The sequence below is a fragment of the Cyrtonyx montezumae genome, unplaced genomic scaffold (assembly GCF_038088225.1).
Source record: "Cyrtonyx montezumae isolate F1298 unplaced genomic scaffold, pur_monq_1.0 scaffold_3, whole genome shotgun sequence".
Taxonomy (NCBI): Eukaryota; Metazoa; Chordata; class Aves; order Galliformes; family Odontophoridae; genus Cyrtonyx; species Cyrtonyx montezumae.
Genome location: NW_027072034.1, coordinates 102,096,938 through 102,121,217, shown reverse-complemented (window position 1 = coordinate 102,121,217; position 24,280 = coordinate 102,096,938). Strand labels below are relative to the sequence as shown.

Genomic DNA, 24,280 nt, shown 5'->3' with positions numbered 1-24,280 from the left:
AGGATTATACAGTATGGCTGGAAGAATGGTATTGCAAATATACTGTGTGTATTTCATTGTGTATGCTTGGAAATTTTTCATTATTAAATATATGACTAGCCTTTTGTTGTTATTAAAATCATTCATTATTTGAGAGTTCATGGTGAATTGAAAAGAAAAATAGTTTCCAAACTAGTCAGTCAGGTTGTGGCTGTCAGGCCTGTGTAAACACTGCATTGCCTCCGTTGTCTTCATAACTGAGTGTGAGATCTCAGTGTGCACATTTATCAGCAGCAAGTGTTGAAGACAGCTGATTCAGAGAAATTTAAGGATCACGAGACTTAAATTACTTACACACCAGTATAATAGGGGATGGATGTCATATCTCTAGCTTCTAGTGACTACAGACAGACTGGTTGAGCTATTTCAGTGATGTAGCGCTTTCTTAAATAGTTCAGAGAGGAATTTTGGCCTGGGTGGTGGTAGATTAGTCAAGTTCAAAAGGTATCAGATTCAAAATGTGCAGTTGATGCTTTTCTTCATAAGGGAGCACAACTGTCCTGAGACAGTGGTCTAAATAGTGCCTTGTGAGCTAACTCTAGCCCGTTGAAAGCCATTGTCTACTCCAATTGCTTGTATTGCAGTAATGCTATTTACTCTGTTAGGATATTGATCTTGTGCTGAGCTTATTCAGCTGGATTCATGAATTTCATTCGTGACAGAATTATCAATTGTCCAGAATTAATTACTATGGAAATACCATAATCAGGAGCTCAATTTTCACTTCAGTTTACTGTATAGAATCATTTTAATTTTTTTCTTTTATCTCGAGTTTTGTGACTTCTTGTTTAACAAGAACAGTAAAATACAGCTTCTGTAGGTGACCCATATCTCTTCTTACCTGAGGAAACGCAGAGTAGGATCTTCCTTTTCCTAATAAATCTGAGAGAGAGTTTCTAGACAACAGGATTGGGATAAGACATGGAAAAGGAGGTGAAATAGTTAAACTTGTAGGTTTTAAGGGCTGGGTGAGTAACTAATAACAAGTGGTGACCTTTAGAATATCGTAGGGTAAAGCAGTTTCAGTGCTGTATAAACTATTGCCTGGAGGCTTCTCAGAGACTATGGAAGGAGGTAGGATTCCTGGATCGTTTTCCACTGGAATCATATGCTCCGTCTAGTTTCATAGAATTAATGGTTTGTGGCAGCTTGGTCTGGCTCAAGCTAGCATAGTAACAACTTAACACAAGTAAAATGTGGAGACTATAATTACTTTGTGAGATTTGACTTTGCTACTGATTGTATTAGCCTCTGGACTGCAAAGTTTGAACATTTTATTTGAGACGATTAATCATTTACGGTAGAATTCCTCCCAAGGTCTGCAGTTAAAGCACCTATTGCAAAGAGTCAAGCAAACATGGTTATCCTGAGACATGTACGCTGTGTGCATAGAAAAAGTCTAAACACTTCAAATATTCTCTATATTTTATGCATTGCACCCCAGAAAAGAGCAGCACAGCCTTAATTAGGTGTGTTAGATGCAATTCCTTGGAAGTATGTTTGCCTTGGTTGCACAGTGTCTATTGAGTTTGAGTGGAGCTTTGATGGTGACAAGAAATTATAAGCCATGACAAATGAAATGCCAACAAGCTTTATGGAAAACGCCAGTAAGCAGTTAAAACTGAGGTGATCATCAATGGTTGCAGGGGGTATAGCCTATTTTATATATAGTATAAAATTTCTGGGTAAGCAGTTGGAAGGCCACTCAACATACCACTATCTCTAACCACCTCTTGTCCCTTGACACCTCTTAGGTTTCCCTACAGCTAGTGGAAGGGATTTCTGAAATGCCCAGTGAAGGATCAGAAAGTGTTACTTTACAATGCTGGCGCTGTATGGTGTAACAACACTGGTATAATTTTGGTGTACTTGAAGAATTAAGTCTGCTGTTTTCAAAAGTGTTCTTGATGAACTCTAATAAAATGCAAATTTTATCCTCACCAGTTGATTAAGATTTGTTTGTTCACTTTGCATTTGAAGGCTATATATATTTCTCACCTTTACTCCATATGTCCTTCCAAAAAACCTGTAAACTACTCATTTTATTAGAAAGCAAGTTCCACAATAGCTACTTGATACTAGATATTGGAGAAAAAAGTAATACTTCATGTTAGTTTTGCAGTAAAGCAAGAATTGATAGAAATACCAGTGCAGACTATATTCATGCGATGTAAAATAGGCAGTGATACAGCTTTCTGACTTTGTCCAGCAGTTTGAATGTGACCTTCAGTACCTATTCCCATTAATAAGTGAGTTGATAATTCTAACAGTGGTAGCAGAATGCAATTGAGGAAATGGGCTATACTGTGTTATCCTAGTGCAGGTTTGTGCTTTTCTAGGATTAAATTAATGTTAACAGATGTTATTATACTTGTTTAGCTCCTTGGAAAGAAGAGAAGAAATGGCAGCTGTCTTCACAGTACAAAAGTAGTGCAAGCAACACTGTGTGAGAGCAACCTACCGATAGACCCATTCCACAGCTGGGGTGGAACTGGGTGATATCCTGCATGCAGCCTTAAACTATGGCAGAAAACAGGTGGAGAATAGGCAGAGCAGCTCAACAGGGAGGCGGAGACAAGGAGGAAGTAAAGGCTCCCTGCTCTGCCTTCTCTTCGTTCTCCTTGCAACCAGCTGGGCAGGCTGGAAAGGACAAGCTCACCTCCTGCTTATAGTCATTCTTTCTATTCAGAATTTGAGTGACAAAAGCAGATATTAAGCTTGAATCTCTACAGCCCCATGTACTGGACTTGGAGAAGTACAGGAGGCATCAAAGAAAAAATGCTCCCTTCTAACTTTGATGTCTGCTTTCCTTCTGCTGTGCGTTAAGTCCACAGCTTGACAGATACCCATCGGAAACTAGCACCCGACTAACTCTGTGGTGTGCAAGTCTCTCTTTTCCTGATGGATTTTACAAAAAGAGAGGTCTGTCCCGTATTTGTAATTGTTAATTCCCACTGTTGTTGCTGCACTCACAAGGATTGCACTAAAGAGGTAGGTGAGAATGTCATCTCTAGAATGATTGTGTAGTAGCAGTAACAGATTTGGGGGTAGCAAATCAGATTTCTTAACAAATATGAGCTGTTTTGTATTTGCATAGAATGTCCTTAGCTTTTCAACTTGGTTGTACTTTTCCTCCAACTTCCTCATGTACATTAAAATCTTTAACAGAGAAGCTTGAACACTTAGTTCCTGCTATTGCCTGTCTGTGTTGTTCTTCTTCATCAAACAATTTTAAAAATATATAAAAAGTGCTCAGGGCATGTGACTGTCTTTGCTATTTTTTGGTTAAAAAAAAAGCACTGATTGTACATTCTCTTGCAATATTTTCAATGTATTTTGAATTAAAGTGAGATGATAAACTACTTATCCATTTATTTGGTGAGCTAACTCATGTAAAATGGTACTCTGTATTTCTAGGTGAAAATTACGAAGAGGAATTCTCACCTTCAAAAGCTTGAAAATTTAGAATTTTCTAAGAGCACAGAACTTTCTTTTAGTGGCTCATATAACCACACAAATGTGGACATTGCAATTTTAGAATTCATTTGTTTTTTGTTTGTTTTAAACCTGATATAAATCTGTTAAAATCACAAACTTCTTACATTTCACTTGTCTTACGTGTAATAATCTCTTGCACTTAAGATGAAGACTAAGATAAGCATTAATGAGTATTCAGCTTCGCATAAGTTGCATCTTGTGCTGCCCATGTGTATACCTACATTTTAAGGCTTTGGATGCTTTCTCAAAATGTGTTTGGTGGGTTTTACTTCGTTGGTGCAGTTTTCAAAAGAAACAGTTGTGCCCACGCTAGCTGCAGTACTAGTGCTCCATGTGCAAGTCTGAGAGCCAGCACAGCAATTCAGTAAACCAGGCTGGGGATCTTGGTCTCACTGGAAACCACTGCTAAACACCATGATCTGGTTCATTATGCAGCTGTATAATGCTTGTGCCAGCCCAAGGGATGAAATGAAATGCATGTGGGAATGGGAAATGGAGAACAGGAGATTACTGCTTTCAGCAGCTATGCCAGTTTATGATGATGTAGATAATACCTTGAGAAAATGTACCTGTTATACCTATTTACAAGTTTTTAGTCTGCAAGTGCTCTTCACTTCCTTAGCATATTTGTAAGTTATAATTTATAATAGTATTTGGGTAATTAATTCAGATTAAATTTCCATTGAACAATGGGACCAATAGATAAAAAAATATATATTAAAAAAAAAAGGCTTGTCCTATGATATTTCTAAGCAGTCTGGGGAGGAAATGGGGAGAGTTATGTGAGAATGAGACCATCTTGCAGTAAGTGTGCAGTGTTAAAACCAGGAAACCGTGATGACTACAGTGCCTTTGGGTTCAGAATCTAATGAAATGCTTGGCTGCACAGCTTGTGAGCTTTTAAGGACGCATCAAGGTTATTTGAATTACAGGGTCCCACTCTGGATTCTCTGTGATGGCATGATTACAATGGAAAGACATTTCTGGGTAGAAAGGGGTCACTGACTTATTGATTATTGTTAATACTGTCTTCTTTCTTGTTGTGTGAAGTAGTCTGACACTTTTGGCAGTAGAAAGGAAAAAATGATTTTTAAAGCTGAGCATAGTCTGAGCATAGTATGAGAGGTGCTTGGTCAGTTAGGCAGTTCTTATTGACCATGGAAGAAGCTGAGAAAGGTAGCTGCTTGAATACCCAATCCTATATTGGTTTTAGGTCCAATTGTGAGGGTCTTTGAGGTTTCCTGAGGGAAACCTCATGATTATGGAAGCTATGGTGGAGGAGAACTTGGATGGGGAGAGCTTTTTTATTAACTGCTTTATTTATTTATTTACTTCACAAAATGGAGTACTATAAGGCGACCCTAATGAATGATCCCAAAAATGTTGGACACCTATTTAACATCTTTCACGATAGAGATATATGGGGTAGCAGACTAAGCCACTAATTTGAAAATGTTTTCTTAGTGATTCCTTTTCAGGCTTTGTGCAAAAGAGACCTTGTAGTCAGATGGTCTCTAAGAAGGCTCATGTTATGGTTTCCCTCTTAATAATTTTTTTTTTGTCTTATATTCATCTTAGTTTTTAGGTTTTCTAAAATGAGATCCTATCACAGTACTGACACCTTACTTCTGCTGCCTTAGTATAAATGAACATGCACATGGGCAGCTGCTATGACTGGAACTTGGGCTATTTAGGAGTATTAGATGTGTTAGAGTTTAGACAACTCTGGCAAATTTAGATGCAAATTTGTACAACAGGCAAACAAATAACCATTCCACAGATTGTCTGTATATATATATATATATATGTAGATGAACATTATATTCTGTATAGTAAGACCTGTCTGTGTATATATATATATATATATATATATATAAGCCTGAACTCCTGGGACTATTTTATGCTCACCCACATATTAAAAGGTAAGTGTATCTGCTGTATGAGCAGAGACAAATACATGTCACTCTATGCAGGTAGTAAATGCTAAAAGTAGTTTTATAAAATATTCGGGTGTATTGCTTTGTGACATCCTTCTGGAAAGAGGGACATGTGAGGTATGACCCAGTTAGACTAGGCAAACTTGCTCTGGTGCCGTATCAGCTGAGATGCTGATCTCCAGAAGTCTTACTTTCACTGAAGCTTTTTAGTGGTAAATTAATATTCACAGGCAGGCTGTGTTTCAGGGCTTATTCTTGTCACAGTACACTCCTCAGTTCTGCATTCTCAGTTGCTAAAATGTCCTAGGAGCAAGTTTTAGAAGCAAATTTTAGGGCTTCGAAGTAGAAAATCAATAATGCTGTTGTAACAGGAGATTTTTAATAAGGGAAGATTTATGTCTTTCTACAGTTGTCCTTTCTTTTTAAATTTTGGACGTGATCACAACACCTTTGCACAATGACAAATAGTGCTGTTGATCACTGAAAGACTGGATGCTTTTTGCATCTGTTGAAGTCCACTGTGCCCTCTCGTGGATGAGTGTGGTAAGGAATGCCTGAGGTGGTGAACACATGAAGTCAATAATACTGCCATGTTTGGCCAAGAAAAACAATATCTAAATGCAGATACAAATTACTATTGTATTAAGTCAGTATTCAGTTAAATGAAAGTCTGCAGCTGCAAAGGCTCTGGTTGGTGAACTTGACCCTTTATATTTCAAGGCTTCCTCTGCACTGACAGTAGAGAAAAGAAGTGTCATATTTTCATGTTCCAGTTTGGTGAGAAGGGGTATCTAATGGTACAGTGACAGAAATACTTCCTTGTTAAGTCACAAATCATGCCGTGCCGCCTGTATTATTTCTTCATTTATATCTGTGCTTGAGTCTGTGTTTTTCATTTTTTCAGTTGTGATTCACGAGTTATACAGGGTCAGATGTGTCCAGTGTATATGGTAATTAGTACTATATATTGCTATACTAGTACTGTATGTTACTGTGCATCAAGTTATACTAATTTCAGGATTGTTTAACTTAAAAGTTTGGGCACATCACGTAACAGCATTTGAACAAGGTGGCTCCATCCTTCCTTTCTTTCATCTTAAAATACAGAATTTGAAGCTAAAGGCTGAATCAAGTAAAACTGTGCCAAGTTTTGCTGGCTTGGACAATTGCCCCCTGAAAAAGAGCTCTTCGTCATGATTCAGTGATGGAGTTTGACTTTGCGTCTACAGTGTTCTGCAGAATTCTCAACTGCTCATACCTCATGGCCTGTTTACTTGACGGAAATGGGTAGTTGCTTGCACTTAGATTTTGTTTCTGTCTGTCCCCAATGGCTTTAACATGTATTGAAGAAAGAATCGTCATTCATTGTTGTAGGTCTTTTGGAAAGGTGTGTATTGTGAAGCTCTCTTTCCTGAACTCACAACAGCAATCATTCAAGATTTGTGGTTTGAGAGCTAAGATACAAACAATTTTTTTCCTTTCCCATTCTTCTTTTTTAAATATTATTCATGTTATACAGTGATCCGGTCAGGTTGTTCTGGGCTATTGTTTTTCCCATAAAATCATTCTTCCAAAATTACTTCATCTAATGGCACATTGGAAACATTCTGGGAAGCAGCAGAATCCTTTGAAGACCATTAAGTCAGTCATGTGGGTTCATGAGTTAGTGTTAAATAGGAAACATGTTCTCCTCTAATCATCATAACTTCTGTAGAAAAAAATGAAATAGTAAGCTTATTTTTATCATAACCTGGCACCTAACTGATAAAACTTTCTGTCATGAAAGTCTCATAAAGAAATGATGAAAAAAATCAGTGTTTGAAAACAGATGGACAATAAGTAATACTAGGGGCAGATTTCCTTTACAGTCTCCACTGGTGGGAAATTCTGCCCAGTGATGTGTCATATAAAAACAGCTGGTTTGTAAGTGGATTTTTGCATAGTCAAAACTTAAGTCAAGTGGACATTCCAGATTTTTCTTGTAATTTGTATGTTCCAGGGTGTCAAGCCAGCCAGCTTTGATAAAGTAGCGATCCCTGAAGTGAAGGAGATTATTGAGGGATGTATTCGGCAAAACAAAGGCGAAAGGTAAGTTTTCTTTCCAGTACTTATAGAGATATTATTTCTGTCTGAATCTTAACTGGTTAATACCAGATACAGTTAATTACTGAGATCTGATGCAAGTTAGAAAGTGAATATTATTTCTGCAGGTCCTGTTCTCTGATAGGTTCTTATTTAACACTTGTTTTACAGCATTACTGCAAGGAAAAGTGCAAATGCTATGGTAACGGTCCATTTAAGTTTATCCAGAAATTGTACTGTTCTTACTAAAATTTTGATCTAATCAGTAAAATTGTGTATGATGATGTTTCCAAATTACCAGTTAATGGGATGGTTGGTTCCTCATTCTGTAGTCCTGTTGGTTTTTTTTGTTTGTTTTTTTTTTTGTTTGTTTGTTTTTTGTCTTACCTTTTCTGACCCTTTGATTCTGTTGGCATTTAAAGCTGATTATTTTGAGGACTCTTCATTTTATAAGTTACTGATGCTTGTTTTCATTCAAATTTTCTGCAATGTTATTTGACTTATTTGACTTAGACCTTTGCAGAAAATTTGTAGCTGTTTTAATGGTTTATTAGTGGATTTTGTTTGGCTTTCTGTTTTTATTTAGTTACTTACTGATTGCTGGGTTTAAGAATTCTTCAATCATCTTGTCATTTTTTGGCCCCTCACTATTCTATTCAGAGCCTGTCCTTTTGATGTAGAGTTGCTGATTCATCACCTTCTGTCAATTCTTGGAGTTTTACATCTAATGATGTTGCTGTAAATGTTTGAAACAGTTCTGTATTTTTCCAATTCTGAGCTAATTTTGTGAATGCATGGCACTTTTTCCTTGCCTTTTATCTTAACTAGTTAGCTTACAGACTACTGCTGCTACTCTGTGCGTATAAGAATGTTACTAAAGTTTATTTTACTTTCTGGACAAAAGTAGCAGTACAAAAAAGGATAAGTTGAAATGGTTGAAAATAGTACAGAATATGAAAGATGCTTAACTTGTGCTGCGTTAGCTAGATGAGACTTGTCAGTATCTTGAAATAGACTGAAATACATGTTTAATGACTGCTGAACTGATCTGGTGACTAGGAGTTGTGTGTTGGATCTTAATCTTCAGTAAAACCAAACTGTTTCTTCAAGGCTCGTAATTTTAGTTAATGGGCAGTTCTGCTGATCCATGTGTGACTTTTTTTTCCCCCCCTAAATCTGTAGAGCTGTTGCACTTTATTCCTTCATCATACTTCTAGATAGAAATTTGCATGATGAGTTGTCAAGTGGTTAATGGGAGGAAGCCTGAAATGTAGACAATAAATTTGAGAGATTGTCAGGCAAGGATATTCCTTAATATTTTATGAAAACCTAATAGTGTATGTGCTCTCCACATTGTTTCCCAATCTGCTAGATATGCTATTAAGGACCTTTTGAATCATGCTTTCTTCCAAGAAGAGACTGGAGTACGGGTAGAACTTGCAGAGGAAGATGATGGAGAAAAAATTGCCATTAAACTCTGGCTGCGGATTGAAGACATCAAAAAACTTAAGGGCAAATATAAAGATAATGAGGCAATAGAATTTTCCTTCGACTTGGAGAGAGATGTCCCAGAGGATGTAGCACAGGAAATGGTAAGTGGTGGCACTCTTGCAAAACATTGAAGGTAATGGCATTCTTTGACAGTCAGATGTCATCTATCAGCCTCTGCATTTACTGTTACTATCTAGAAATAAAACTGCTTCGGAAATCTGTGAATGAGAAGTTATTGCAAGACTGATAGCTTATATTGTAGCACTACGATAGTGGCTGTCTATGACAGTCTGAATTCTGTGAATATATCCTCCTTCAGGTGGAATCTGGCTATGTCTGTGAAGGGGATCACAAGACAATGGCAAAAGCTATCAAGGACAGGGTATCTTTGATTAAGCGAAAGCGAGAGCAGCGTCAGTTGGTGCGAGAAGAACAGGAGAAGAAGCTTCAGGAAGAAGGTAGTCAGAAGCAGCAGCTGGAGCAGCAGCAACCCTCGAGTGCTTCCCATGCAGGGTCAAAGCATCCCGTATCTGTCAGTGGTACTGCTCCTGTCCCCACTACTTCAGCATCTGTTTCTACTCAAGTGGAGCCTGAAGAACCAGAAGCTGATCAACACCAACAACTGCAGTTCCAGCAACCCAGTATATCTATTCTTTGTAAGTGTGTCAGTTGATTTATTTAGGAACTCTTGCACCTACAGTATTTTGCCTGCTGTTAGGAAGTCTGGAATCTGAATCCTTGTTAGTATTTTTAAGGCAAAAACGATGCAGACAGTTCAGGTCATGGTTCTGTTTCTGAAAAAGAAAATAATTGCCAGTTCTACATACTAAACAGGAGCAGATAAGTTAACGCTCCTAACCCTTGCTCTTCTGCCATCCCAATGTTTGAATCAATATCAGAATAACAATATTAAATGAAAAGTTCCATACCAGTGAAGTTAGCAGGCAAATTACTATCTGTTCTAAGATAGTAGAGATTATAAGTTCTCTTGTATGTTTATTTCAGTTGCATCTGCCAGCTAGTACAGTTGACCTGTTTTATACTTTTACGAAAAATAAAAGTGAAAAACAAACAAGACAACAAGCAAACTCAAAAAACCATCATTCATGACAAAGTAATATTTAGGTTTTTATTTCTAGTTTAACATTTAATAGGGAGCATAATTTACTTGAAAGTGTATTTCCAAAGAAATGCTGAAATGACTGGTTTTCAGAAGCTTGGGGAAGGCTTGAGGCAGTGAGACACAGTTAACTGGAGGAAAAAAAAACCTCATGGTTTTTGTACCAGCGTAAATAGAAGAGGTAAACTGCTTATAAGGTCATTGTGATGTGACATGAATGCGATCTAATATTTGATAGCAATACTTGAATTATGAATCCAGTCTGCAGTTCTTAAAATGCAAATTTTTATCTTTATTTTCCATAGCTGATGGAGCAGTTGACAGTGGCCAAGGGTCATCTGTTTATACTGAATCATGTGTGAGCAGTCAACAGACTGTGTCGTATGGTTCCCAGCATGACCAGCCAATCTCAACAGCTGCAGTCCAGGGATATGCAGCTTCAGTTGGCCAAGTGCAGTCACAACAGCATGGAGGATATCAGCCACCTGCAGTGGTAAGCCAGAACTTAGGGTATTGCAAACGCATGGAATTACTTGGTTGTGAGGTTGGATTTTTTTTATCTGTTTGTTTTGGTTTTATTTTCTTTTTTTGAAGCTCAGAAAAAAGTCTACTAGGCAATCTTTCATGTATGCTTTGCATGCAATACAAATTCTGCTTGGGAGCATTAAAATTCCTATTTTTGCAAGGTGACTGAATCTAGTTGAGTAAAATACAAGGAAATATTTTTCTTTATTTTAAAGTTTTTATTTATTGCAGTTAAGCAGAGTGACGGGTTGAAATTTGTAATGGATGTAAGTAACATCCTCAGTACAAGCCTATCTTATGAAATTGAGCATTTCATCTCACTTGGGAAGGTGTTCTCTCTGTATATGGAGTTACCATATATTTAGCTATTGCTTTGATTTGAAGATAGCATTAGAATAATTCAAGTTAACTGTTTTTAAGTACAAAATTGCTATGTATGTTATGTGAGGCTTTGATTTACAGATTCTACAGGTAAGATCTTTTTAACTGTTATAGAATGCTGCATGTGAGAACTCCAGACTGAAAGGACCCCACATCCTTGTTCCCAGTATTATTTCTAGCTTGTGTTGATTTGCTTATCAGTTGCCATGCATATTCCTTGTCCCTGAAAAGTCTGCACTGGGCACAAATACTTCTCCTACTATGTTCATTTGTGTCGCCCTTTTATTTTGGTATGTTTTCCCTTGGTATGTTTTAAATCAGAGTACAAGAACATTCAGAAGTCTATTCCAGCTCTGGAGTAGAACTTCTACTACTCTTATATTGTCTTCAGTGGTTCCCTTGTTGGTTTTCTTTTGTTTGTTTCTGTTTTTTTAAACAAAAATATAAGGCAGAGATATCTTATAGCATGGTAACGCCATACGGGAAGATGATGTGACAGCCAGGACTTAAGAGTCCTTACTTTTTTCCTACCTGTGCTTGTGGACTTGATTACAAAAATCAGTGATATTCCTAGCATTTTTTGGAAAACATGCTTGTTTCAGTCATAACCTGAAGTTGTGTGGTACTGCTAGTCCTTGGGCAAATGAGTTTTCAAGCCCTCAAAATAGGTTCCTGCTCTGGTTGAGCCATGTTTTGATGTGTGAGTATGTCTTGGACTAGAAGCCATTTACTGTTTTGGGATGGCTAGCTTCCAGGTTGAAAGGGCATAACATTTTGAGAAAGGTTGAGAAATCAAGCACAGATTTGTAGTCAAGCTGCTCAGTTTAATCCTAAACTGTGCTCGTGCTCTGATGGCAACAGCGGTACCAGAAGGTTGACAGAATGAAGTAGAACGCTACAAGAACCACTAAAAGTTTGTTGGGAAGACAGGATGACAATTCAAAATTAAATTGACAACTGGAGAAATGGCCGTTAAAAGAAATATTATGCAGTTCAATCAGGAAGAGAACAAGTTTAATGCCTAAGTAGGGAAAGTCAACTACACAAGTACAGGATGAGCAGCAACTGATTAGGCAGCAATTCCACCACTAAAAGAATCAGGGATTATATTGGACCACAGGCTGGACATGGTCAAAAACATCATGCTGTTGTGAAAAAGACAAACATCATGTTACGTGAAGTAGTTCTGCTCTTCTTGTCCATTCCTAAGTCTATTCTGGACACCCTCCCTGATGAAGGAATTTGTGAGTGAATGGGGAGAGAATTCAGAAGAGAGTGACAAAAAACACCAAGAATACAGAAAACATGGTTTATGTGGCAAGACTGAAAGAGCTGAGTCTGTGGAAGATGAGCTTGAGGAAAGAGAAAGCTGTAAAGGCTACCATAAAACGTGTGGAGGCTAATCAGATCACAACATTTGTTGTTAGATATAACAAAAATAATAAGCTTAAATTGCGGCAAGGAGTTCTTGTTTAGAAAATAAGCTTCATCACTGGAGCTGTTTCTGAACAAGCTAGATAAATTTGTCAGGAATGTCATGTATATCCAGTCCTGGCTCGGACCAGGTGAAGAATAAAGGTAAAATGTTTAACCCTTTGAGGTTCCTGATGTCTCTCCAAAATACTGAGCAGTCTAGCAAGGATTCTTATGTCAAAAATACTTCAAATTAGATCTCTACTAGATATCTTGACTTTATTTTTTTTTCTCAGTTATGTATTTGGTTTCATAAGTTCATAAGTTCATAAGTTCATAAGGTTGGAAAGGACCTATAAGATCATCTAGTCCAACCATCCTCCTATCACTATCTCTACCCAACTACTAAATTAAGTCCTTTAGCACCTCATCTAAACGCTTCTTGAACAGCGCTAGGGATGGTGCCTCAACCACCTCCCTAGGCAGGCCATTCCAGTGCCTGACCACTCTTTCAGAAAAGAAATGCTTCCTGAGGTCTAATCTAAATCTTCCCTGGCGCAACTTGTGGCCATTCCCTCTCGTCCTGTCATTACTTATCAGGGAGAAGAGGCCTACCCCCTCCTCACCACAACCCCCTTTCAGGAAGTGGTAGAGTGCAATAAGGTCTCCTCTGAGCCTCCTCTTCTCCAGACTAAACAATCCCAGCTCCCTCAGCCGCTCCTCGTAAGACTTCAGTTATCTTTAGAAATTTTATCCATAAGACGGAAAAATAAATATTTCAGTTAAAAGCTGCCTGTCTAAAACATAATCTTACCGATCATTTAAAAACAAACAGCAACAACCAGACAAAAACCTAATTCTGATTCTGTCACTTGGGTTGAATTTTGACCTATGGCTTCTGTCTTGTGGCATGATTACAAAATCCTTGATACTTTTGTTGGCCTAATGTCTGGATAATGCTTTTTTAAGACTAATCTAACTAAAGTTTCCGTGTATTCAAATGACTTCTTCCACAACTCTTGCAGAATGTGTAATGCTAAATTTTTTTAGGTAACATCTTAGTAAATAAAGAACCAGTTGGAAACTGGTCCATTTGATTCAGGGAGCTGCTAAAGCAGAGAGGCTGGTGAGGCAGTATGTGTAAGCTCACATGCGCTCACTAAAGAAAGAGTGAATGAAAGATCATCAGTAACTTAAGGTTTTTTGTCACATTATTAAATGTTGTGAGTACATATACTATGGGCCACACTGGTGGCCCTAGGGAAAATATTCTCTCCTGTCTGTTCTACTTTCCACATGCTTCTTATAAGGGAAGTAGGAAACTTCCCTTACTGTTCAGTAACCTAAATCAAACTTAAATCCTCAGAGGTGTACATATCCTGTTCTTGGTGTATGTCGGCATTCATTCAGCATTTTCATATCTTCTTGCACACATAGTAGTCAGTATTGGGCCTATCATTGTGTGTCTGCATTTCTTTTCTATCATTACGATTTTTGCTGTTTTTGTTTTTAATTTTTTTGAAGTGTTCAATTTTTAACTTTTGTTTTCCTCCTTTAGCCTCAACGTGGTCGTAGCATGTCAGTTTGTGTTCCCCACCTTCCTGCTCTTCCCTCTATGTCCTGCATCCCTCTCAGTGCTCCTTGCACCCCACCACCAGCGCTGTCTGCACCTCTCTCTCCTTTCTACCTTCGGACTGTCCCTGAAGAAACCTTTGCAGAAAAGCTTTCTAAAGCCTTGGAAAGTGTCCTGCCCATGCACTCTGCCTCTCCACGCAAGCATCGACGCTCCAGCCTGCCCTCCCTCTCTGTCAGTCCTGTATGTGTTGCCATTTGCCTCCTGGCACAGTAAGATAAGTTATCATTAAATACATCCTGGGCTTCAGGCATTTATTAATTGAGAAAAGAAGATGATGATTCTTTGTCATTTCTGTGCTGCTAGCTTGTTTTCTTTTTTGTTATTGTTTATTGAGAAGCAGTACACTTAAAAAAAATTATCAGTGTTTGACCATTTATTTTGTATTTTAGGAAAGTATAAATGAAAATTATTCAGCTATACCACAGAAGTTAAAGGGAAGACTAGTTCTTATCCCCTGAAGTCAGAAAACTGTTTTTCGTTTTCCAACTTCCAAGCATTGAATGTTAGTTAAGCCCTGCACAAAACAGCCAGCTTTTAAAGCTTAGTTGTTGTGGCTGGTTTTCCAGAAGCTTCGGCTTGCTATGGTAACGATAGTAGAAAATCAGAGTATGAATACTTTTGAGGAGTTTTACATTTTAATTGTGGTTGCCACTTTAGCTGCTGCTTGGTGGGAAAAAACCATATTTTCACGTGTTTCAAAAGATCAGGTGCACAACAGCTTGCAAGATAGGAGGTAGCCTGTTTACAGTTCTTAGCTTTAATTTACTTAAAATAAGTTTTGAAAAACTTTTATTTGTAATTGAAGTCTATAGAACTTTCAGAATGCAAGAGGAATTCTCCAGGAGTACTGGAGTGGGACCTTCTTCTTACTATTGGTCAATATGGAAATTTGCTGCTGCTTTTCCGGAAGAAGGGATGGGAAGGAAATGGAACAGTGTGCAAAAGACAATTTGGAAAAGTTGAAAGTAGCACTTGCCTTCAAGACAGTACATTTGCTGCTGACTCTGATAATTTTTTTTTTTTAGTGTCAGCAATACTTTATTTTGGTGTACTGTAGACAGAGATGAAAAAGAGTGCAGCATTGCTAAATTGTTAGTATTATGTAGAAATTTTGTCAGTGACTTTTTCCCTAGAAGTCTTAACTAAGACAAGCCTAATCTGTAGTAACACATCATGAAGAGTGGAATCGCTTGAGATCTTTGTTGACAAACCTCTGAATGTTTTGTTGTCCTGGAAAAAAATTGATTTTGACTGCTAATTTCTTATGTGAAAGGTTATGATGCAGATGGATCAAAATGATCAAAAGGGATGACTGAATGTGATGGAATCTGAAGGCACTGCATTTTTATCAGATTTCTTTTCATTATTTGTTCAGGTGTAGGCTGGTATGGTTCAGTCTCATCTTGTAAAGCATTTATATTTAGCTGTCTGGATATTGTACAGAGTGGCCTCCCAACAGGACACCAGCACTGTGTTTTTTACATTAGATAGTATTAAGTTTTCATATCATTTTAATCTTCCAGATGTGAACTAGAAGTTACTGCTATCAAGTTCTGAATTTTTGTATGCTCGTATGGCAGTAATGTCTGCAGTTAGATTGGATTTCAAGCAGTGATCTCAATGAATAGCCCATGACAATAAATTTCATTCCATTGTCAGGAGCAAAACTGATATTCACATTTACTGAGTGATTGGAGTTGGACTGGAAAAGCAGCTTTAACACAAGCAAATGTTTCCATTTGTAGCCATGCCTGCCGTGGATGTATTTAATGGATATTTACAACTCATCTAATTTTCCTAAGTACTGTATGTTTTTGACCATGAATTGAGTAGTCATTCTATAAAGTTACTTCACAGAACTGCCTAGTGAACTGTGCATGTTAATGTGCTTTCACTTTTAATGTATGAATTACTTGTCTTATTCATGTCAATACAGCCTCAGCATCCGCGTGGGGGAACACCAACGTTCCCAGATTCACAGATATTTTTCCCAACCGTTCATGAACGGCCAGTGTCTTTCTCACCACCACCTGTCTGCCCGCCGAAGGTGGCAGTTGCTCAGCGCCGCAAGAGCACTTCATTTTTGGAAGCCCAAACTTGCCACTTCCAGCCATTGCTGAAGACTGGCCAGAGTTTAGTTCCACCTGGTGGTAGTCCCACCAATTGGACGCCAGAGGCGTTGGTTATGCTGGGCACAACTTCTCATAGAGTCGCTGGAGAGCCTCTGCATGTGCAAGTTAACCCTGTGTTTGAGCCAGCTCCTGTACACAGTGACTATAGATCTGGACCAACACCTCCAGAGGATGCTCACTACAGAATGCATCCAGAAGCTGTATATTTGGTGGGCATGCACTATCCGTCACAGGTATCGGAGCAGTATGATCAAGTAGCTTATAACTCACACGTGACTGAGCAACATTTGAACCAGGTCTCTGAGTCAAAGCATGTGCAGGGTGGTCCTCCACAAAGCTCTGTGTTTGACTATCAATCTGGGCAAGCATTCCTGGCAAGACATGTTCAGAACCTGAGGCTGGATGCTGGGTTGAGTCCCCTTTCTCCATTATCCAGTGTTTCAGCTCCTCTGAGTGCAGATCCTGCTCAGATGACGTTCCATCAGGTGTTTGTTCCTCACTCTGCCCCAGCTGTGCTCTCTCACAGCGGTGATGGCAGAACAAGCTGTGTTTTTGAGTTCCATGTGCACACACCGAGTTCTGCTCCAGCAGAAGGGGCGGCTTTACCCCAGCGGGTCTACAGAAGTCGCCGGGGCTCAATGGAGACCAGTCAAGAGGAATCCACCCAAGGCATAGGGTTGCATGGTCGGCTTCAGCCCGTGACAGAGGAACATTATAACTATCTTGGTCCTGATTTAGCAGGTCCCAGAGGGGGCTCTGCCAGTCGGAGCTGGCCAGAAGGAAGCCCAGAATACTCCAGTGATTCCTCACAGCTGACTTCCTCTGACACTGGCGATTTCCAGTCTCCTCCCCCTACAGGGGGTTCATCTGCTTTTGGTTCAGACTTCTCATTCCCCATTGTTCAGCTGCCTCAGAAGGTATTGCAAGAGTCGCAGCTCTTCATCTGCTTCCCACAGGGAGCCTCAACTCAGCAGGCCTTGTCCACCTCGCTTTCATCAGGACCACCTGCACACTATCCTCAGGTTACAGGAGCAAACCCTTCCAGAATTTCTCTGCTTTTTATAAATCGTACTTTGCACTTAAAGAGGAGCCTTGCTCTTGTTTAGAACCACACCGAGCAAGTATCTTGGCATTCATGGGGGTGTCTTTACATTAAGTCAGTAGTCTACTAGGATCTGTTTAACTTGACAGGTTGCAATTAAAGGATGAGGCATCTGCAACCCCTCAGTCTATGTTCAGCTTTGGATGATATGTTGGTATGGCTTCTGTGTTAAGAATAACAAATGGTCAGTGTTCTTTTGGATTAGATACTGTTTGGGAAAGAGGTAGCTGATGTACCAAATTGGCTTTTCAGCAATGGGTTTAATGAAATGCATCTTCCATGCAGTTTATATTGGTAGTGATACTAAAACTTGCTTTGTGTTTCTATTCCTGCTCCTCAGCTGTTTGATGACAGTTATTTGAAGCTGAACATTTGTATGAATAATGTTTCATTGGACAACAGGTTAACTTGGTGACTGTTGAAAGCTGAAAGAGTTTTTTCTAGGCTTGGGGGAAGGAAGTGGGATGAGAGCAATCAAGGGCAGTATTCATACATGTAAACCGGTATAGAAGCAGCCTTGCAGGATCATCAAAGAAACCATACAAACTGAGTAGTTAACTAGTGGCACAAATGACTTCTTAATATAGGCTTTGCTTCTTTATAAGCCTAGAATATGGTGTCTTTTTAAAAAAGCAAAATGTGAGGCCTGAAGTTTAGCTGGAGATATGTTTTATTGATTGTTGTCATTATAATATTCTTCAGCAATGCATTTGTACACCATGAATGTGAGGTGTACGTGTATGTTGTGTCTGTGCTTGTATTCTGAAACCCATCAAAAGATGGTTTTCTTTTTATTGGTGACAAGAGAGGCTTTAAGTAAATATCTCTTACTCCTTCTGTTTTTGAAATTAAGTATTCTATAAGCAACACTGCAATTCCTCTAGAAGAGTCTTTTTTCCTTTAATTATGGTTAGATCAAAAATTAAGTACTTAAATCTTTCAGTATGGGATGCTGTCTTTTTGTTGTTGTTGCTTTTGGGGTTTGTTGTTGTTTTTTTTTTTTTAACCTGAAACAGCTTAATCACTAATGCAGTAGATAGTGATTTGTATTGTCTAGGAGAACTCGTGGAGTGAAACTGCTATGCAGGATGTTTAGTTAGTTGGAGATTTATTTCTCCATAAACAATTTTTGCTAAACTTCATGTGATTTGTAATGGATGAAAAATACATCTGGAAATCATAATGAGGGATTCAGATTATTTTTATGGAATGTAAATTCCGAAAGCTCTTATCTAATTCACTGGGAGATCAGAACGTAAAGGCACAAGCTGAGTCAATATGAAGAGAGATTATTCCAATGGGATGTAGGACACACTTATATTCTAGCCAATAACAGCCTCAAAGCTTCTGAAACAACTAAGAAAAAAAAATGGATTTTTTTCATTGATGGTGTTTTTTATTTTTTTCTTGAAGTTTTTGTAATAAAAAGAATACATTTTTAATAAAATTTTTCCTTATAAACTTCTTCAAGCTGAATATTCAAACCATTTAGAAATTTTAGTAGATATTGCTCATACAGTGCCTATGCACCAAACGTTTCTTAGAAAGGCAGTTAGCTTACCAGTGGTGCATGCTTAGGCAGCTTAGTGGATATCTTTGTCCAATTGTCCCCAGGATCTGTTCAAAGAATGTTGGTCACAAAAACAGTGGTGAAAATCCATTCCATTTTCCTCTGCATCTTTCATGTTCATTTGTATGCCATTCATCCATTTTTTTAGTTGCTTATTTGTTCAGATGTTTGTCTTAGCTAGAACCTGGCCCCTGGATTTTTCCGTATTTAATTATTGACTAATAGCTGGTCTGGCAACGATGTTTAATTTAGATTTTGTTAAGCCGCTCTAATGAAACAGATTACATGTATGTGTATTGAGTGTTTTGTTATTGGTATGTGTATTTTTGATCTTTATAATCAGTTTTATTTTTTTCTAGCTTCTTTTATCCCCTTTGCTTAGCTGTGTTCAGAACACTTGTAAATTTTAATGCCTCTATTTCCAGTTACCACACATACCAAGGCATCCTGGTCTTAATGCGTCATCAGTAGAGGAAGAAGCTGGTAGGCTGATCTGTCTAATTTTGAGGGCATTGGGGATGCAAAGACTTTGTTTTCTTGGAAAACAAAATGGCATTTGGTATTTTTCCAGCTTGCACTACTTTGTTCTGATTTTTGTAGGGGAATTTGGCCAAACAAACTGGTAGTCTAAAAAGAACAGCTTGAAATCTATTACAAGCAGATCATCCCAGGCAGAAATTTCTTCAACTGCCTTCAACAGAAGCTGTGTAGTTTTTTGTTTTTCTTTTAAAGCTGACACTTTGTCTTTTTTTCCTTATAGACACAAGTACAAGGCCAGTCAGCTTCAAGTAGTACATCGGTACCGTCTCAGCCTACCCAACACACTCAGCAGGTATGATCACTTTTTAAACTTGGGTGTAAAATATTTTCAGCATAGGAATTTGATGGCTTCTTAAAAAGCAGTTACTTTTCCCTGTCCACTCTTCAATCCGTAGTTTTGGATAAAAGAAGAATAAAAGAGTAATCTTCTGGTTCTCACCTAGTCTAACATGCTATGAGATGAATTTTTACTTTTTGAAATTTATTTATGTTAATGCTGCTTTTCATGTGTCTGCCTTCCTAGCTCCTGCCTAAGTTTCCATTGGAGGTGCCATTCAAGGAAAGATGTGTCAAGATTTGCGAGTTAGAGTGTGTAGGCAGGCAGACCCCATTCTGATGAGTTCTAGCTTGAAATAATATCTTCTGCAGCACCCTATATGGAACCTGTATACTTGTTTTCACTACTGAAACTAAAATCCTGTTGCAGTGCTTGGTTCTGATGACAGAATAGTATTAGTTAATACTAAGAAGTAATTACTAAAGATTAATTGCCTCAGTATGTTCCAGAAGATCCAATTAGGAGGGAATAAAAGTTGGAATAGATAAGCTTTTAAAACTTCCTTTATGGGGTGTTAAAAAAAGCTTCTGCCTCTCTTTGCTCCTGTAGAATGCCCAGCAGCCAGCCTCTTCTCAACAACCTGGACAATACCAGCTGCAGCAGCCATCAGTGTCTGCTGGTGCCACTCCCACACAAACTGTCTCTCAAACTCAGACTTCACAGGTTATGCCAATGCCTCAGGCAACAGCAGCGACACAGGTAAGCAATGTTTTTCTTACAAGATCCTTCACACGTTTAATATGCTGCTACTTTCACTTTTGTCCTCTTTTCTAATGGTTCCAGAACATTCATCCAGATAGTAGTATTCTTGGGATACTATAACTGTCAATTTTGCTGGAAAGTATGTATTAAAAACACTTCCTTTCATGCATGGCAGTCGTGAGAAGTTTTTTAGGAGAGGATAGCACTTCCATGCTCTAAGGTCTTCTAAACATTCAAAAATGTCATGAAACATACTGATGAATGGATTACTGTGAATGCATTTTCAGGAGCTTATCATTTCTCTGCTTCCCATAGAATGTACATCCTCTGCACCATTGTGTGTAACACATGTTCACATATTTAGGTAGTGAACCATAAGGACTGCCTTCTCCACTCTTGTCATCTCTCTTACTCAGCTCTTCTCCTTTACTGCTTGATCAAGAAGCTTCTATTACTGAATATTACTTCATTTTGGCTCATATCTCTATCTTGAACATGTGAGCCTTGTTTTTGTTTTTTAAAAATGTTTTGTTGCTTGTTCATCTTAACTGTCTCTCCAGTTGCATCATTTGCTGGCTTTAATTGACATATCCCCTGCCATTCTCTGAATGCTGGCACAGTGGCTTTTCATTCTCCATTCCTTAGTCCCCATACCCAAAGCTGAAAGATTTGTTGAAACGTTTGCACTTCTTTCCTGTAAGAAGGCAGGCTTGGCTCTGGGGACAGAGTTGAGGGGAATTGGATTCTGTCTGTGTACAAGTCAGTGCTTTAGGGTATTCTGACGTTGCTCTTTCACCCTCTGTGGTGGGGGTCTATTTCAAGAGCTTGTGAAGTTCTTCAGGGGAAGTGTTGCGAAGTGAGGACCTTTTGGAGCTCCAGCCAACTTCCCAGCCACTCTGCCAACTGTGCTCCCCACTCACTTTAACAGAGTGCTATAACTTGAATAATTCTTTCTTTGACTAATGCATAAAAGTTCTGCTTTCTGCAACCCTGCTTAAAAACCGAAAAATCTATCTCTATTTTCTTTACCTCCCCAGCTTCCTGTTTCCCAACCAGTGTCGATCATCCAAGGCGAACCTCAATTACCTGTTGCAGCACCTTCTCTCCCTCAACCTTCAGTTGCCCCATCAGTCCCTGTTGGTTCTCACTTTCTGCCCGTGGGACAACCATTGCCAACTTCCATTGTTCCCCAGTTTTCAGTCTCTCAGTTGCCCGTCGCAGCTCCTCATGTGTCAGTGGCTCAGCCAGGTTTCCAGTCGCTGCCAATTTCAATGGCAGGTGGCATGAATCAGCCATTGCTCACGCTGGCAACATCTGCTGCAGCAACCGCTGTCCCTGTAGGACCAACTGTTGGCCCTAGCCAGCTTCCCACGCTGATGCAGCCTGTGGCTCAGTTGCCTGGCCAGGTTCTCCCGCAGCTCCTGCAGCCGGCTGTCCAGTCCATGGGATTGCCAGTCAGCATTGGACAAGCTGCTGATGCTTCACTTCCTGCTGGAGATGCTCTTTACCAGGTATTGTTGCAAGCCAGCAGAGCTCCTCCCCTCCGACTTTCACCTCTTCTTCTAAGGTACCAGCTCAGAACTGTGTGCCTGGGCCAACTCACTTCTCATAAGAGAGCCACCAAACCATGGAGATGAATTCTGTTTTGTTGTAAAAGTCCTTTTTAAGGAGTGAGAAAAAAAGTGTCCTCCGATCACCCTGATTTTTTTTTCACGTTTGGCAATGGAGTTTGTCTAAAATGACAAATGTAGTGCAGGACTTTGGTCAACTGCTATGTAAAGGAGGATAGCTATATATCCAAGAGATCTGCCAACTTGAATAAAAAAAAATAGTCCCAAAACATTGTGATTTAAAAATACGTGCAAGTTGTGTTTGGGAAAGATAATCTATGATGGCATATTCAGCAACGTCACTATTTCGTTCCAAGTCGGGCAAGGGAAGTGGGGAGGTGTGGACTCTTGATTTTTTGGAAACTAGTCAGGGGACACGGATCTTGAACATGAAGTAAGTATCTGATGGAAGTTATGAAATGCTAGACTGATTGGCAAGGACTACTTTGGTTACTTTGTGAAGTCATTGTAAAAATGGCAATATGAGTAGTGACAAAAATAGTGACTTGGCATACAGTTATTCTTTTAAAGTGAAGTTGTGTCCATGTAGAAATACCTACACTGGGATAATACAGACTGCTGCAGAATAGCAACTGTGTAGGAGTTCATGCTTCTTGGTTCCTGGATCAGTTCATCGTGAGAGGACAGAGAGAGCACAAGGTGTTTACTAGTCTTGAGAATCAGCAACAGATGTGTAATATGTTTTGAGCAGTTCAGCATAGAAGTCCTTCAAACTCATTTCAAGTCTTGGGTCTTAAAATATGAAGTCCAACAGGCAACTGGAGAGAACTGGGAGGTGAAAATTGTTTTGCCTAAGACTTGAAATTTTGAGTGGGAATTAGCTTGTTGAAGCTTAGTGACTTGCAAGCTGAGCCTTGGCTTCTTCAATCAACAACTGTTCTGTGGGAAGCTCTTGAATTAAGTACAGATGGGAAAGGAAGGCAGTTAGTAGTTGCCCCTGAAACTGATATATATGTATATATTTTGTTTTGTTTTCTAGTCAGCTCTGGCATTCACTAACTTGACTTCCTCATTTCTGTTACAGGGCTTCCCATCTCGGCTGCCACCTCAGTACCCAGGGGACTCAAGTGTTGCACCTTCCACTGCTGTGGCTTCTGTTAGCATTCCTTCTGCCATACTGTCTCCTCCATTACCCACAGATGTAATGACTCAGCCAGGCTATATTGCTCCTGTTGTGCAGCCGTATGTGGAACAGAACGTTTTAGTTCCTATGGGCAGCGTAGGAGGACAGGTTCAAGTGCCCCAGCCTGCAGTGAGTTTAGCACAACAGGCCTCATCAGCCTCCTCGCAGCAGGCAGTTGTGGAGGTAACTATGCTGAAAGCAATACATTTAGAATATTTGAATTACACAACAGTGAATGTGCGTGGGGAACTAATCCCTTCCATGCTTATCTTCAGATGGAAATTAATGTTTCAAATAACCTTTTTCTTACAGCAGAATGTCATGCCAATGTGGGGACCTTGTTGCCACTGGCTGTTCTGTTGGGAAGTGAGTGTACCTCTTACAGGCAAAAAACCTGTTAACACTTCACTTCTTGCTAATACTATAGAATATTTTGCCATATCAGTGAACAACTGCAACTGGTAGCCTTTGAGATTCTCTCATTTTTCCCATTCCCTGCAGCATTGATGTTGCTAGGGCCAATTTGAATTGTCTTTGTGTTCTGCATTGGCTTGCCTTTTGCACATTCTGTTAGTAAGACTGTGGCTGCATGGCAAATTGTAGCAACATGCATCAGTAGAAAGGATGGCTGATTTTTCTGCCCCACCCCTTCTCAGGATGATGGTTTGCTTCACTGCAGTTTGCTCTTGAGTCTTGTAAATTAAAGCTCTCTAGATGCTAGCTGTTCAAAGTTCTAAAAAAGTAGTGCTTTTAGCTTTGTAACTGATTTGGGTGGAACAATTTAAGGCTAGTGAGTGATTTCAAAAGGACTGGGGTTCTTTAGAGTTCTTGATGTAGGTTTCTATCCGCAGGGTACTCAAGGAGCCTCACAGACTGCTCCTTCAGAGTCTCTGCCGTCAACACAGCCTGCTCAGTCTACCCCTTTGGCTTCCTCTATGGATAGGTAAGCATGGCTTTCTTCTCACCAATCTGAATTTTTATTTCATGCGATAGGCATAAAACTATCAGTGTCCAAAGGAGG

The 24,280-nt window shown here is 39.2% G+C and overlaps 1 protein-coding gene across 7 annotated transcripts in view; it reads left to right on the top strand.

Moving 5' to 3' along the window:
• WNK1 (WNK lysine deficient protein kinase 1) overlaps positions 1-24,280 on the top strand; it is a 97,428-nt gene that overhangs the window by 46,851 nt on the left and 26,297 nt on the right. For 4 of the 7 annotated variants that reach the window (XM_065742554.1, XM_065742555.1, XM_065742553.1 and 1 more), the window contains exons 5-15: positions 7,474-7,562; positions 8,929-9,148; positions 9,367-9,703; positions 10,473-10,660; positions 14,045-14,302; positions 16,059-16,487; positions 19,687-19,758; positions 20,353-20,502; positions 21,543-22,016; positions 23,161-23,442; positions 24,111-24,202. In XM_065742554.1, the coding sequence (XP_065598626.1) occupies positions 7,474-7,562; positions 8,929-9,148; positions 9,367-9,703; positions 10,473-10,660; positions 14,045-14,302; positions 16,059-16,487; positions 19,687-19,758; positions 20,353-20,502; positions 21,543-22,016; positions 23,161-23,442; positions 24,111-24,202 (2,591 nt within the window). Of the gene's footprint in view, positions 1-7,473; positions 7,563-8,928; positions 9,149-9,366; positions 9,704-10,472; positions 10,661-14,044; positions 14,303-16,058; positions 17,277-19,686; positions 19,759-20,352; positions 20,503-21,542; positions 22,017-23,160; positions 23,443-24,110; positions 24,203-24,280 lie in introns of all 7 variants that reach the window. The other 3 variants (XM_065742551.1, XM_065742556.1, XM_065742557.1) reach the window with 3 other exon arrangements.